This window comes from Lentinula edodes (assembly GCF_021015755.1).
Source record: "Lentinula edodes strain Le(Bin) 0899 ss11 chromosome Unknown C8R40scaffold_2, whole genome shotgun sequence".
In the NCBI taxonomy this organism is placed as follows: Eukaryota; Fungi; Basidiomycota; class Agaricomycetes; order Agaricales; family Omphalotaceae; genus Lentinula; species Lentinula edodes.
Window position 1 is genome coordinate 417,934 of NW_025764308.1, and position 16,119 is coordinate 434,052.

Sequence of the window (16,119 nt, forward strand, 5' to 3'; positions counted from 1 at the left end):
TCGGAGGGGGCCTTCGGCCCCCTCCGTTCCAAGTACGTCTCACATGTGGTGCTCGCTTCGAAATTCTAGTTTCGAGGGGTGTCGGTGCTGGCGCGCCTCCGTAAAACAATTATCAAGACACTGTAATGATTGCACAAGGATTGTATACTGAGCAACTAAGAATGTACAAGGTAATGGAAGATAGACAGTCGCGACTGAATTCGATGACGAGGGATTTACAGGGGGATTACCAAAAACGGCGGTGGCTGTGACCTCGTGGGATTTGCGAATATAGAATTGACGAAAATTTTCACCCTATGGCCAGTATTGCTTCGCTTCGCTCGCAATAACATGCATTGATTGGAATCTACTGGGGGTTGATTGGAACCACATGCCGAAATCAATTCTTCGGTGGACAGGATAAGATGACTAGACTGAGAGATGTGTAAACTGAGATAGGCTTTAACTACGCTCTCACCACAAGAAGATATGGTGGGTAATCTCGCAGCTCAATTTTCTACGCGGTTAGATATATCGCGACTGGCCCCCTCTTTCTCGTGAGTAATGTTCATATTTCTGTTGCTGAGATGTGGACTCAAAGAAATCTGTTCTCAGAGATAATCTCGGTACCTCTTCTACGGATGAGTTATTGAGTGTATATGCTACTGCTGTGTCTGGTATACTGCTCGTCTTCCAGTTCATCAACTTGACAATTTTGGGTCTACGAAAACCTGCTGTTGCTCATTCAGGCTCACAATCTGGCCGAACTTGGGCTGGAACGTATTTTGAACAACCAGGAGGAATTATCGCATTTGTGGGATTTCGTCTCGTAGCAGCTCTGGTTCTCACCGTTGTTTCATTCGTTTCGCTGAAACAATTTGGGAATAACGATGGGACCATTGTCAATCTAGCATTGTTCATCACGTTGGTGCGGTTTGAAACATTCTACTTGATGTTATTGAAATAAAACATAACATCCTTAGGTTTACACAGTAGTCTTGACTGTACTGTCAATCTTATCACGTCTTGAATGGAGCGCAATCTTAACTCGTCATGCCAACACGCTATGGTTCATTTGCTTTCTCGAACTTGGTTTTCGTGATCTTTATCCCTTGGCAACCTTCGACCGAACACCTTTAGATTCCAAAGAAGGTTGGCTGATTTGGGTCAAAATTGCCTTACTGTTCATTCTTGCTATTGTCATTCCTCTTGCTATACCAAGACGATACATTCCTTATGATCCAAAGGTATATTTTATTTACTGTTTATCCTGATAACTCGGTTCACACTTCAAAGGACCCTTCTCCTACCCCAGCGCCAGAACAAACTACATCTCTCTTCTCCCTCGTCTTCTACTTCTTTCTCGATCCTGTTCTCTTCGAGGCGCGGAGAGTTTCCCACTTGCCATACGATCATCTCCCCCCTTTGGCAGACTATGACTATGCCAAAAACTTGCGTTCGAGGGCTTTCCAGGTATATTTCCTTGTTGGTCATCAGCATTCAATTATTCAGTGATGAGTCATGCTATTATGTTTGCTACAGCATCTGGATCGGTTTTCCGGTTTAGGAAAACGTCGGCATCTGTTCTTTTCCCTCATGCGCATCTTTTGGAAAGAATACACGATCATGTCTTTAATGACTATGGTACAAGCAGGAGCCGATTTGTCGGTACCTGTTGGAGTGAACCAACTTCTTCGGTGGGAGCTGCATTTTGACTCGTTGTGGAAAGTACTAATAGCACTTCGAAGTTACATCGAGAGGAAAGGTGCAGACACCACAATTCAACCCTGGGTCTGGATCATTTGGCTTCTCCTAGGACCCACTCTCAGTTCCATTGCCTTTGAATGGTACATTTTTGTCAGTGTAGGTAACAATTTTCTTCATATGAAATGGTACCGTCGCTAACTATAGTGGCTAGACGCGTTCTATTGTACACACCGAAAGTATTATTACCCAAGTCGTTTTCGAGCATGCGCTGCGTATTCGTGTCAAGGCAGAGACATCTCAAAGTGACAGCCAACGATTTACTTTGTCCTCTGAAACTGCGTCCTTGGCCGATTCTTCACCGACTTCTGAATCTCAAGACGAAGAAAGCGGAGCACATGAAAGCAGTGCTAGTGACGATGAGACACTTCACTCTACTGCTCGTTCCCGTGACGATACGCTTCGCTCAAGTAGCACATCCGGAGGTCAATCTCACGCAGGCAGTCTGAAGGGCATTCCCGCAGTTAAAGGCGCTACGCCTGTAACAGGAGTTTTGTCCACAGCTAGGTCTACGCCTTCCAAAGACTTGTCGGATTCTTCGAAAAATCTGGTGGGAAAATTAAACAACCTTGTCAGCACGGATCTACAGAATATCGTGGACGCCAAAGATTTCATTAGAATCTTTGCTCTTGTACCGATCCAGGTGACGCTATGCATCTGGTTTTTGTATAATATTCTGGGTTGGAGGTAATTATGACAGTCTCTTCTCAGGATTAATTGGTTCACAATTTTTTTTGTTGGCAGTGCATTTGTGGGCTTAGGAGTAATTGTTGTTACGTTCCCCGTACCAGGGCTACTGGCCCGGTTCATACAGCAAGCTCAAAAGGCACGAATGAAACGCACCGATGCACGAGTCCAGGTTGTTACAGAAAGTGGGTCGCTAAGATCCTGATCTTCTATGTATTTGTGCGAAGTTAATTCATTTCGGTTCGCAGTAATGAACGTCCTACGAATGATCAAGATGTTTGGATGGGAGCAAAAAATGAATGATCGCATCTCAACCAAGAGAGAGGATGAGCTTTCTTTTATTAAAAGGTTACGTCTACTTGGCATGATGACTGCAATTGCAAAGTGAGCATGACCATCGTCCTCAAGTTCTAACTACTGCTGTGTGCTCAATTTTCAACCTCTAGTCATATCATCCCTGTAAGGAGACTAATTTTTTGAATTAAATTGTGCCGGCATTGAATCAAACCAAACAGGTCCTCACGATGTTGGCCACCTTTTCGACTTAGTGAGTATTCATGAACCTACAATGAATGTCTTTTCAATTATCTCCTATGTAGTGTTAGCCCAACTTTATATCCGCTGAGATTGAGTCGGAGTTTGATGTTCTTCTCAGACGCTTCTCATGAAAGAAGAACTAAATGCGTCCAAAGTGTTCAGCTCAATGGTAGTCTTCGATAAATTCAGCAAGTAAGAAGTTTCTTGTTACATCAGTACGCCACTAAACTGTATATGCCAGTCTTTTGCGGATGGCGATCTTTCTGACTACACAAGCTCTGAATGGCAAGGTTTCATTGGACAGAATCACAAATTTTCTATACGATGTGAGCACTCCTTGTCAAACTCGGAAAATTTGCTCATTCCGCTTCGAACCTGTGCAGACGGAGCTGCTCGATTCGTGGTCTCAAACGGAGGCAGAGCCGGCAATCCTGTCCGCACCTCCACCTGCCCCTGACGTTATTGGTTTTCGTCAGGCTACCTTTGCTTGGTCTGCTGAAGAAGATAAAAATAATGGGCTATATACTCCCTCTAGACGCCAATTTCTCCTCAAAATTGAAGGCAACCTTCTATTCCAGAAAGGAGTGATAAACATGATCGTAGGACCGACTGGAAGTGGTAAGACTTCTGTCCTCATGGCCTTACTCTCGGAAATGCATTTTGTTCCATCTGGTCCGGAATCGTGGTATGGTCTTCCTCGTGCATCTGGAGTTGCTTACGCCGCCCAGGAATCCTGGGTGCAAAATGCAACCATACGAGTCAGTGAAATCATGATTAATCCGTTCCGTCTGGACTTACATATTGACTTGTGCGCAGGACAACGTTATATTCGGTGCTGATTTCGATGAAGAACGGTACAAGAAAGTCATCTACCAATGTTGTCTTGATCGTGACCTGATGTTATTTGAAGCTGGAGATCAGACTGAAGTTGGAGAGAAAGGTTTGACTTTGAGTGGGGGTCAAAAAGCCCGAGTTACGCTTGCGCGAGCTGTTTACTCTCAAGCAGGGATCATTCTACTCGATGACGTACTGGCTGCTCTCGAGTGAGTCTCAGCCTGTTTCAGCATATTGTGTCTCGACATGACATTGTCAAATTATTCTCAAGTGTCCATACCTCAAAGTGGATAGTTGATAAGTGTCTGAAGGGAGACTTGATTCGAGGAAGGACAGTGATCCTGGTCGTAAGTCTCTTTTTGTGTTTTTGTGTTCATCCATCATGACTTTGATACGGGGACACAATCACAGACACATAACGTAGTCCTGGTACGGCCCATTGCGAGGTTTATAGTGTCCATCAAAGACGGCCGTGTCGCTAGCCAGGCATCTATAGAAGACGCAATTTTGTCAAATAAGGAGCTAGCTGTTGAAATTGAAAAAGACGAAGAAGCAGTGGAAAGGGCCAATGAAGAAATTGATCCCCAGTCAGCTCCGAACGAGCCTTCTGGTAGAGATGGCAAATTGATCCTCAAAGAAGAGGTCGAGTTAGGGCATATTAGCTGGTCTGCCTGTGCGTTATTTATTACTTGCCTGAAACTACATTGGCCGATGAATGAATCATAGTGAAATTATTCCTGACTTCCATGGGCGGTCACCATACACTGCTTTTCTTTATCACTTTCATCACCTGTTTCTTGACTGCGGAATTGGCTGAGAACGGCCAAACCTATTTCCTCGGTTATTGGGCTCGCCAGTACGAAGCTGTCGCGGATCCTTCTCAAGTGAACGTGCCTTTGTGAGATCTCCCCATTCGTCAATCTGACCCATGATAGCTAATGCTTTCGATATAGCTATTTAGCTATATACGGTGAGTTCACCTTCAATATACCTATGATGGTATTCATAAATATCTATGCAGTTGCAATCCTGGTGTTACTTATCTTGACTTTCTGCCTTGGATTCGTCGTGTACCTGTGGGGTGTTTTAAGGGCATCCAGAATCATCCACCAACGCCTTGTCACTTCGGTCATTGGGACTACTTTAAGGTGACCATCACGATTCAGACGGATGCGTAAGACTATCTGAATTATTCTCTAGGTGGCTTGATACAACACCAACCTCACGTGTAATCACTAGATGTACCCAAGATATTCGCGACAGTGCGTAGATCATCACCCTTCCTCCCAGCTAGGTGCCAATGATTGGATATTTAGTCGATGATCCGCTTGCACAGATGTTTTCAACTCTTGTTCAGATGTCTTTGGCAATGGGCATCAAGTTCTTAGCTGTAATCATTCTTACTCCTGCGTTCATATTTCCCGCTGTCTTTGTCGGGCTATTTGGAGCCTGGTGTGGAAATATCTATATCAAGGCCCAACTTCCCGTGAAGCGAGAAATGTCCAACGCCAAGGCTCCAGTGCTCGGGCAGTGAGTTCTCTCCACTAAAAGTACTCATTCGTCTCAAATTGTTATCCTTTTCGCAGCTTTGGGGCTGCGATGACTGGTTTGAGTAAGCCTGCTGCATAACGCCTTTATCACATGACTGTTACTCAAGTTAAATAGCGTCTATCCGAGCTTATGGTGTGGAAGAAACCTTCAGGAAAGAAGTTCGAGTTCGAATCGACCATTATTCCCGACCCGCCAGAACTTTTTACAATCTCAATCGCTGGATCGACGTTCGTGTAGATGCAATCAGCAACGTGTTCGCCGCCGCACTCGCTGCTTATTTGCTTTATGTAGGCCACGGTGACGCATCAAATGTCGGATTCTCCCTCAACATGGCTGGTAAGTCATAGATATGACGTTTGTTCCTACTACCTAACTCTTACACAACCTTGACACAGTCGGTTTCAGTGGCACAATATTGTGGTGGATTCGAATTGTGAATCAGTTCGAAGTTCGAGGTAACAGTCTTGAGCGCATTGGTGCTTACATCGCAATTGAGCAAGAGAAACCGCCCGTACCTGAGGGTATACCCCCGGCGTATTGGCCAGCCAGCGGTCACTTGCGTGTAGAAGCACTTTCGGCACGCTATTCGCCGGATGGGCCGAAGGTGTTGAAGAACCTTTCATTCGAAGTAAACTCTGGGGAGCGAATCGGTGTTGTTGGACGGACAGGATCAGGAAAAGTGAGTGTCGAGTATTTGCTGAACACATTTTCTGATGTTGCTTTTGTAGAGCTCTTTAATGTTGTCTCTCCTTCGATTGATTTACTCAGATGGGACCGTATACTATGACGGAATCGCCACGAATTCCATCAATCTTGAAGAACTACGACGCAAAATAACTATCATTCCTCAAATCGTGCGTTGTTTGCCTCGATGCTATGTATATTCTTAGCATTTCAATTCACAGCCTGAGCTGCTGAGTGGTTCTGTACGAGAGAATCTGGACCCTTTCGCCCAACATGACGACGCGACGTTGAACAGTGCATTGCGGTCCGCTGGGCTGTTCTCTTTGCAAGAAGAAATAGAAGAGGAAGATAGGATTACCCTGGATAGTGATGTCGCCAGTGGAGGAAATAATCTTTCTGTCGGTCAGAGACAGATCATTGCACTCGCCAGAGCGATGGTAAGAGAGAGTAAACTCTTGATCCTGGATGAAGCCACATCTGCTATCGGTAATTCCCTTGCTTCCCCTCAAAGACGCAGATTTGAAACTCTGGTACAGACTATAAAACAGATTCAGTCATCCAATCCTCTCTTCGACACGAACTCAACGAGGACGTCACCCTGATCACTGTTGCCCATCGGCTTCAAACCATCATGGATTCTGATAAAATCGTATGCTGCGTTTATTTGAATCAAACAAGGTTTGCTGAAACTTCTGCTTTCTAGCTGGTGTTAGATGCTGGACAAATTGTGCGTTATATCTGCTTCATCCTGCTGCGCGGTCAATTCTAATTACCCGCATACCTTTCAGGCTGAATTTGACCGGCCCGCAGAGTTGCTCAAAAATAAGGATGGCAAACTGAGAGCCCTGGTTGATGAATCAGCAGACAAAGATCACTTGCTTGAGATGGTGAAGGCTAAGGAGCACCTAGATCGTCGCAATTGAATCATTTAGATAGAACCAGTCTTATGGTCATCCAAGTAACTACCACTTATGTATTCCATCTCAGTACCAAACGTATCCTTTCATCAGCCTTCGCCCTGTCCGTATCACACTGGCACTCTCCACCTTTCCTTCCGTGTCAAATAGGGCACCCACCTCCACAACACCACCTGGGTGCCGCAATTTCACCAGCTTTGACTCGCCCACGATTTTCCTCCGAAGAAATTTAGATGGTAAAGTGCCCCGTGTATTAGCAGCAACGCCAAGACATAAACCAACAGTCATTGGAACTGCCTTGTGCGGTACGCCCATGGAAAGTGCGATTATCTCGATATCTGCATCGCTATCAGTTGCCTTAGGGGGGCTGAGCATTGCAATTTTAGGCTGAGCTTGTGCGTTAGGGTCAAGACCCATACGAATAGCACCCTCGCGCCGCAGGATCTCCAACAATCGTAGCTGTTCGTGGGAGCCAGGATCTTCGGTCTTCGACACGTTAACAATTTCAGCCCGATCGACGAAGATTGTAGGGTTTGTTGCATCGACTAAAGAGGCACAAAAAGTACCTTCTGTGATTTCCAGCTTGGTCATGGGTACTTCCGCAGGCAGTAACTTCCCTGTTCTCGCCCCGCTCGGCTTGTGAAAGTCAAGCTGAATCTGGGATGCTTCACCAGAAACACCTGCAATACGTGTTTCCGGAAGTGTAAGGTCTGCCATACCAGAATCAGGATCAATAGGGAAAGTAGTGTTGACAATTTTCCGGGTATTTGTGTTAAAAGCACGGACGGTAATACGACTGTTTTGAATCCTTTGGGCGGTATTGTCCACCATGCCCTCATCTAGGGCAAAAACTCCAATCATACTCGATAGGTTCCCGCAATTTCCTGAATAATCTATGGTGGAATCACGTATACCCACTTGTACAAAAGTGTACTCTACATCTACGCCGAGCGTTTGTAGTTGCTCCAAAGATGCAGGTTGAACGACGCAAATTTTTGACAAGCTAGATATACCTCCGCCCATACCATCCAGCTGTCGGCCGTATTCTGCGTCAGGAGATCCCATGAGCCCAAGGAAAATTTCATTCCATTTGGATGTATCTTGGGGCAGATGTGATCGTTGGAGAAAAATGCCTTTGGAAGTCCCTCCCCGAAGAAACGTGGCAGGAATGGTACGTGCAACAGAGTTAGCTTGTCGAACGACCGACGTGACTAGATTCATGTTGAAAGTTCTATAACAAGATGTACATAAGTTTCAACAATGCTCATCGGCCCGAAAGTTTTGGATCCAAGAGTCCGAAATTGATCTTGAGTCGTCCACCCAGCGTCCACCCTTGCTACTCTTTCCTGTCTATCTATCTATCTATCTCTATCTGTCTATGTATAACTGCAACTTTAAATTCTACGCTGCGGCGCAACCGGAAGAATATTCATAGCGGCTAGTCTGTTCAATTGGCTGATGTGCTCCTTCGGCCTCTTGAAATTTGCGGTTCGAAGATGATACGATCCCACTCACTGGCGCCCTGAGGTGTGTTCTTAGGGCAGTATCTGCTTGCCTAGACTGAGTATTGAACGATTTTCTCAAGCTTCGCAAGAAACTTACGTTGTCAAAAGCCGCTGTTCTCCCCACAATCACGACCAGTGACCACTAGTATAAGACAACAGCATATTCCACACTACCTAGACCAGACCGCAGCTAATTATGGCTTCGGCTTCCTACCCCATATGACTGCAACTCAAACTCTAAGTTCTTCGTGGGCGTCAATACATGCTAGTATAATGTCATAATTTGACATGTTGTGATATTAGGTCTGATAACGAACCTTGTCTAGGTGTGCTACAGTTTCGATATTTATGAGGCCATGCTCACCGTTCTTTTCTAGGGAATGGATATCTTCGTCTCTAACATACCTGCCTTCCTGGACAAAGAAACATTGTTGATTGAATTCCATCGTATCATTCATCGTGCACCATTTGTCACCGACCCTGTACTAAATTTTGATCTGTTTTTGTTGAAACCTCGAAACAACAAGGCATCTGGTATTTTGACGTTACCTACTCAATCCGATGGCCATCTCTTCTTGACAGTATATCCTTCCTCGCCAATCCGCATCGCCGGAACCACTATTGTTTGTCAACCTGGAAGGAAAGCACCTCGTGAGACCACTCTGAATCGCATTCGCGGTCAGGCCTGGCAGGATCCAAAGCTCGTTGTACAAGAAAAGGAACGAGAGAAGGAGGCATCTGTGTCTACCCCAAAACTCAGCATGAGCTTTGGACGCTTACGACGTGATGGAACGTTCACCATCGAGCATTCTTTCGCGGGAAAAATTCATTGTGACCTTGTTAGGAGACGGTTGGTTGTAACTCTGGTACGAGAGCAGACTTCCAATGTTGTCGATGGACATCCCGCACACGATACTTTTTTGTCGATTTTCAATAGATTATCCGTCGAAGACATGATCCCTTCCCCAATATTCTCGTACTCTTCCTCTTCTGTCCAAGCGGTCAGACGTTCGAGTTCTACCCAGGAATCCGAACTTCATTTGGAGTTTTCTAATCCAGCTATCTTCGAACAACCTCACGCTGCATCGTTTTTGAATCGGCAGCAATCCTCCCAACGCTTGACCGTGACTGGCCTTCCAGGCTGCAACTTCATGCCTCTCGTGTCACAAAACCTGCGTATCATCTTTTCGAACGACGATGAATTGTTGCAATTCCTAACGCGAGCCCATAACATTCAGCTTCCTCCTGCAAGATTCATCGCCATCAGTACTATCGATGTTCGAGTATACAATAACGACAGATTCGACGAATTGATGACATTCACACGAACTCTCCCGTTTCCTCTTGGATTCCAGCTGGAGAAGTCAGTTTGGGACGGTATCATTGAGCCTAGCGAACTTTACGAGAAAAACATGCGACAGGCAATTCTCAAGGTCCAGGAAGATCACCCTGAGATTGCCGCTCCAATCTTTCGCTACTTTGTATCAACATTACAAATTCCTACCTTTCGAGATCCTCCCCGATCACCCCCTCGCCCGCGATCTGAACCATCCGAAGATTCGTTATCAAAGAGCGCTCGACGGAGGCGGAAACAAAGGAACCGTCGACGAGAACTAGCTTCTGCCGATAACAAAGGCTTGGAGCTCCATGAGCAATTGGCACAAGCTGCACATGCTTATGTGTTGGATTCACAAAGACCACAACGACGATACGCCTCTTCGCCGAACCCTGCGCTCTATGAAGCATATCATGTATCGATCACACCGTCCCGCCAAGTATTGGAAGGGCCCTTGCCTGACCTATCCAACGGTATTCTCCGGCTTTACGAAGATTTCCAAGACTGTTTCCTCCGGGTTTCCTTCCAAGATGAGGACGGAGGTAAGCCTCGACGTGATAACAATGTGGCTATCGATAAATTGCTCGACCAACGCTATAAACCTGCTTTGCTCAATGGAGTGACAGTTGCTGGTAGACACTTTAAATTCTTGGGCTATTCAATGAGTAGCCTGAAGGATTACACTTTTATCTTTGTAACTGCGTTTTCTCGGCAAGGAGAGCTCATGGATGCTGAAACAATACGGAAACGATTCGTAGGTCATTCCATCTCCATCAATATATGAAAATTCATAGTAAATTCTCTAGGGAAATATTCCAAAAGCTTCTCATAGACCTGCACTTCTCGGTGCCCGGTGGGGACAGATGTTCTCCGCATCTACGCCTTCTGTCGCTCTTTCTCTATCCCAGCTTCACAAGATACCTGACCGGATTTCATCAAACTCAAACGGACAAAATGCTGTATTTACCGATGGATGTTCCACTATATCTCCTGCCCTGGCGCGAAAAGTTGCCCGCCTAGTCCTTCGAAGTGCATCCAAAATTATACCTTCATGCTTCCAATTCCGTCTCGGAGGAGCAAAAGGCGTCGTTTTCCAGGATCCATTCCTCAATGACGAGGTGCTGTGTATTAGGCCTTCCCAAACAAAGTTTGAATCCACTGACCTGAACCTTGATATCACTTTGACTTCTGCCCATCCATTGGCCCTGTTCTTGAATAGACCCCTCATTGCTCTTCTGGAGCATCATGGAGTCCCAGAACAGAATTTTATCAAACTCCAGGATCTGGCCATCAGAGACACCCAAAGGATCAGATCGTCGCTTACTGAAGCAGCTACCACCTTTGCACAGCATGGGCTTGGATCATCGTTCCAGTTGGAATCATTGTTCAAAAATATAGCCCAAATACTTCACTTGGAAATTGCACAACATGCCTCAGAAAGGAATAGCTCTACTGCTCAGCTCGTAATTCTCAAAATTGCTGTAGCTCACGGAATTACTCATATTCTGCGTGAAATCAAACACCGTGGTCGTATCAGGGTTCCTGGCTCTTATACTCTTCTTGGGGTATCCGACGAGTGGGATTGTTTAGAAGAGGGAGAGATCTTTGCGCAAGTATATGATCCGCGCACACAAAAACTTACCCCAATCGAAGGTAGAGTTTTAATCACGAGAAGCCCTCAAATACATCCGGGCGATTGTCAATTTGTGGAGGCTGTACGTCGAAAAGAGCTGGATCATTTGAAGAATGTGGTTGTTTTTTCTTGCAAGTGGGTCAAAATAATCAATAAGCCGACCGCCTAAAACTAACTCCCTCTCATCGCAGAGGTGCCCGAAGTCTACCGTCTATGCTTGGTGGTGGCGATCTTGATGGTAAGCACTCGAATGAATCAATGGAGAATGGAGAGAGAAATGCGGATCATAATTACTCGTCTTAGGCGATATCTATAATCTTATTTTAGATGTAAGTGTTCTGAGCCACCCGCCTGCGTGTGTGTGATCTGAATTGTACTTCATTCACCAAGGATAAATTTCACCCGCCGAAAAGATTCACGGCCGACGCAGGTGCCTATGAACCCTTACCTCCTACTCTTACACCACATATTTGCGGTGTCCGCGACGTTGTAGATTTTGTGATTAACTACGTAAGTCTCGAACATCTACTGCAATGTACACAATTATTATTGACCGTCACCTTAAGATCAAATCAGACCTTGTTGGTTACATTTCCACTACTCATCTGCGGATATCAGATGTGAATGGGTTAGATTGTCCTGATTGCCTCAGACTTGCGAAGGCCGCCTCCCATGCAGTTGACTTCCCAAAAGTGGGAACGGCTGTAGACTTCAAGACTTTACCAAAGGCTCCAGAGGGTCCGAGACCAGATTACTTATCGGGAGAAGGCTATCGACCAAAACCTGGAGATAATCGATACTATCCAAGTGTGAAGGTACTAGGGCAACTATTTCGGCGTGTTCCAACGGACGAGTATGAGGTTGAGATGGAGGACTATGATGACCCTATCGAATTTATGAAGATTGATAATGCTATGGGCCTGGCAGCGAGGCGATGCTTGAGGAAGCTTCAAATGGGTCGGTTTGGAGCATTCTCTGCGACATTGGAAATGAACCCAGATGAAGACTTGATTGATGAGATGCACCACGTCTTTGAAGATTATCGGGAACAGCTTATTGTAATTGCTAAAACTCATACTGCTTCCAAAAAAGCAAACACTTGGTTGAGCGAGGAAGAGTTAATCAGCGGAGCTATTATGGAGCGATACCCGGACCCTAAACGACGACGAGAAGTTACGACTGCTATGAATCTTCAGGTAATCATTTTTCCTTTTCACCTTGACGATAGCTCACAATAGAACTGTCAGACGCAAGAGCTGACGCGGAAAATTCGTCTCGAATTTTATCGCCAAGACAATGACCTGGATGACTTTGAAATGGACGGATACTTTGATCCCATAGATTATGAAGAAGATCCCGATATAGGTCGTCTGTGCAACAAATTCAACTATGCTCGAGCGGCGTGGATAGCAGCGAGCGAGGTGGGCTACGATAAGTTTGGTGCCCAGAGTTTTGCAATGATCGCACTGGGTAGCATGCTCAATGCAATCAAGGATTTGGGGAGGGAAGCTAATGCACTCTGAACGACGTTGAACTTAATTCGATCTCTCCTGTCTCTGTACTGATGATATGCTGTCGGAATACCATTTCTGAAGAGCCGATTTTACAATTTATGATTGTTGACACATGCGATTGTGGGCCACTGCACTTTGTGCATGGCAATAACTCGGCTGGTTTTTTTTTTTGGACATCGAAACACTAAGTACAGTGACAAGGCAAATTCAAAGCACACATCTCACACAGCGCAGCATCTGATTTAAAGTATATTGCTGCTGAAGCAATGCCTGTTAGGCAAAGACTCCAGTCTATGTTATGAAAGTCTAAAACCTCAGGAGTAGTGCAACCATTATTGTGCATCCCATCATGTACATAAATATTGCCATCTTTATCTATCATACGGCAAACAAAATGGCCTTCCAATGATTTATAATATACCACACCCTTCAGTTTATAGTAAATAGTTTCATTGTTGCACTTCATATGAATAAGATGATTTATAGCAAAATTAGTCCTCCCTTCACAGGAAAAAGCCAGCAATTTCGGGACATTTTCAATATGAAAATATTTTTTGAGTTGACCCTTGCAAGTGGTGCAAACTCGATGAGATTGTGCAGGTCCGTTGACACTAATCCATTCCCTGGTTGAGGTGGACAAAACAATGCGATGTTCTTCTTCTTCCAAAAAACTATGTTTCATATCATAAGGATGCCGCCTCGCAAGATGACCCAAATCACACTTGAGTTTAGATGACATGAAAGGCAAGTGTGACTTCAACTTTAATAATTCTTCAAGGAGAGCACCCACTGAACAAAAGGCCCCAAAAGTAAATTCTCTTGGATTCAGCCTTTGTAATAACAGCCTCAGATTGTCTCGCACAGATTCAAGTGATTGTAAACCCAATTGATGTTCCTGGAATCCTTCCATTACCTTTGGTAACAAGGTAAAATCATCTCCATTATATTTGGATTCCACCCAAATAAGCCTCAAGATTGTTAACACGGCATCAAAAGCACAACTATTGTTAGACCATACCATACCAAGTGGTGCATCCTGATCTGGGTCATTCATTGACATCGTCATAGAAGTTGAATTATATTTGTTCCTGGATACCCGCCTTTCTGAAATTTTCCTTGCAGATGATGATTTTCTCACACCAATTGCAGAATGACCCAATTGCAAGCCTATTTTGATGCACTTTGTAGCAGGATGCAAAGGAATAGTAGATAAGTTATACATATCACCAAGTTTATGTTTTTTATCATGAGCAGTTGCAGTTTTTTTAGGATCATCAGTTGCAAGTTCAGGTTCATGAGAGGCAAGAGTTACAGCAGCCACAGGTTCCTCACTAATATGTGATGCAGGTTTAATTTTTTGAGTGTCAATGTTATGAGCATGTGATTTTGTATTCAATAACGCATCCCGCTTTTGTTTTATCAATTTTGCAAAATTTTTTTTGTCAATGAGTGACCAGGTAGTTAGTGAATTTTCTTGCAGTACATAGGGATCACTAGTAGACCATTTTATAGCAGGGTGTACTAGGGATGGTACATAATTTGCTCCTTTCCAAGCTAAGAAGGATTCAATAAGTAAGTTCCTTGTATTTCCTATAACAGAAGGATTTAGCTTTCCTTCATAGCGCAAGTGGGTGATTTCATCTAGTATTTCAAGCTCCCTATACTCCCGGCGCAATTGACCACTGGCACCTCCTGTAATTTTCCTTGAATCAAAACCTTGCAAAATGATAGTTGTACCTGCTGTGCAACTTCTTGACAAAGCAGTGTATATAGCATGATGGTCACTCAAACTGTTAAGGTCTGCAGCATTAGTTTTGAAACCCTGCCCTTGAGAGGCATGGGCTGTCATGGAAAAGCCAGGCAGTATATCAACTTGACTTCTAGTAATAGAAATTTTCACATCATTTTTCAGTGTTACAAATCCTTTAGTTTTGCGCCTTGTTAAAGGAACAACATTGGGAGGTAGTTCCGGAACATGAATTGGAGTGGGTGGATTGTCAAGAAGTACAAATAGCACTTCTAATACCCGCTGACCAAGGGCCCCAACACCCTCATGCCAACCATAAACAGCACCCCGTTGACCTTTTGTAATTGACAGTTCAGTAGCCACATTATGTCTAATTATAATTGGGAGGCCAATACTGAGTGCTAATACAGGAGGTGAATGAAACTCATGTGAACATGTAGGCAACTCCCATAAATGCTCTTGAAGCTCTCTTGTAATAGTAGAATGTTTGTGAATGTTTGTTTTTTTGGTAGCAGGTCTTTGTCCAATATTTATGTTACTTGAAGTCGTGTCATCACTATAAAAATTGGTGAGTTTTTGACCAGTGTCTGCTGAAAATCTCAAGCATCCTAATCTATTGATTTCATCCTTGTACTTATTTTCACCCACTATAATTGGAGCATTGCGCCAAGGTTGCACCCCTATGAAAGGACGCCCAGGAGCTTTGGAAGATATCAAGGTATTCAAGAAAGATATATCATCCTTGGTGCAAGCTTTGTATCTCATATTTTCTAATGCTTTGCGAAATTTTAGATCTGAATCAGTCATGCCTGTGTTCCTCATATTTTTGCGCAAAATTACGACATGAGTAATGTTATGCCAAAGAGCTTTCCCTATAGTGGCACATTGTCCATTATATTTTCCAGCATCAGATGGTTTCCGATATGAGTATAAGGAGACAGACTCACCACCAACAGGTGGAAGCTGAGCAAAATCACCAGCAAAAACCATATTCATTCCACCAAATGCAATATCAGGTTTATTTTTTACTTTGCAGAGTTGTGCAGATATTCTATATAAGTCAAAACAACTTAGCATAGATAGTTCATCTAGTATCATGTACTGGACACCATTCAGGCGGGCACAAACTTGAGCCATTGTAGCCTGGCCAACTTCCTCAACTTTATTACTAAAACCAAGAAGAAAATGATATGTAGAGCCTCCTAACAAAGCAGCAGCATTTCCGGTTGGAGCAGAAGTCACAATTGCAAAGGAATTATTGTGTGCTGCAAAGAAGCTGAGGAGTGATTTAATAACTTGAGACTTTCCTGTTCCACCCATTCCTCCAATGTACAGTTGAAGAGGATCAGGAACTAAACCAATAGAATGTTGGGCTACAATTCTGAAAGCTCTTTCTTGTTCATCTGTGAGTTGATTTTCTTGAATTACTTT

General features: G+C 44.3%; 5 protein-coding genes across 5 annotated transcripts; 2 read left to right on the forward strand and 3 right to left on the reverse strand.

Annotated features, from left to right (window-relative positions):
* Positions 1-468: 468 nt before the first annotated feature.
* On the forward strand, positions 469-6,959 carry C8R40DRAFT_1165218 (uncharacterized protein; the record flags this gene model as incomplete). The annotated part of the gene is made up of 28 exons (XM_046230657.1): positions 469-536; positions 595-907; positions 963-1,226; positions 1,276-1,452; positions 1,522-1,842; positions 1,898-2,430; positions 2,488-2,615; positions 2,679-2,814; positions 2,877-2,889; positions 3,086-3,159; positions 3,209-3,293; positions 3,351-3,725; positions 3,784-4,010; positions 4,073-4,148; positions 4,213-4,474; positions 4,528-4,699; positions 4,755-4,771; positions 4,823-4,949; positions 5,002-5,063; positions 5,118-5,331; positions 5,388-5,413; positions 5,467-5,688; positions 5,748-6,031; positions 6,081-6,206; positions 6,258-6,522; positions 6,573-6,685; positions 6,740-6,763; positions 6,825-6,959. 28 exons carry the CDS (start codon positions 469-471, stop codon positions 6,957-6,959), a joined length of 4,839 nt encoding a protein of 1,612 aa, XP_046091382.1.
* Positions 6,960-7,019: 60 nt separating this feature from the next.
* Positions 7,020-8,174, reverse strand: C8R40DRAFT_1165219 (DUF453-domain-containing protein; the record flags this gene model as incomplete). Its single annotated transcript, XM_046230658.1, has 1 exon — positions 7,020-8,174. One exon carries the CDS (start codon positions 8,172-8,174, stop codon positions 7,020-7,022), a length of 1,155 nt encoding a protein of 384 aa, XP_046091383.1.
* Positions 8,175-8,615: 441 nt separating this feature from the next.
* On the forward strand, positions 8,616-13,068 carry C8R40DRAFT_1079634 (RNA dependent RNA polymerase-domain-containing protein). The gene is made up of 8 exons (XM_046227052.1): positions 8,616-8,784; positions 8,836-10,548; positions 10,601-11,562; positions 11,619-11,665; positions 11,731-11,756; positions 11,818-11,937; positions 11,994-12,623; positions 12,675-13,068. Exons 2-8 carry the CDS (start codon positions 8,839-8,841, stop codon positions 12,948-12,950), a joined length of 3,771 nt encoding a protein of 1,256 aa, XP_046091384.1. The 5' UTR covers positions 8,616-8,784; positions 8,836-8,838; the 3' UTR covers positions 12,951-13,068.
* Positions 13,069-14,349: 1,281 nt separating this feature from the next.
* Positions 14,350-14,616, reverse strand: C8R40DRAFT_1028070 (uncharacterized protein; the record flags this gene model as incomplete). Its single annotated transcript, XM_046223110.1, has 1 exon — positions 14,350-14,616. A coding segment is annotated over one exon (267 nt), but the record flags the coding sequence as incomplete, so codon positions are not given.
* Positions 14,608-15,765, reverse strand: C8R40DRAFT_1033086 (uncharacterized protein; the record flags this gene model as incomplete). The annotated part of the gene is made up of 1 exon (XM_046223314.1): positions 14,608-15,765. A coding segment is annotated over one exon (1,158 nt), but the record flags the coding sequence as incomplete, so codon positions are not given.
* Positions 15,766-16,119: the final 354 nt, after the last annotated feature.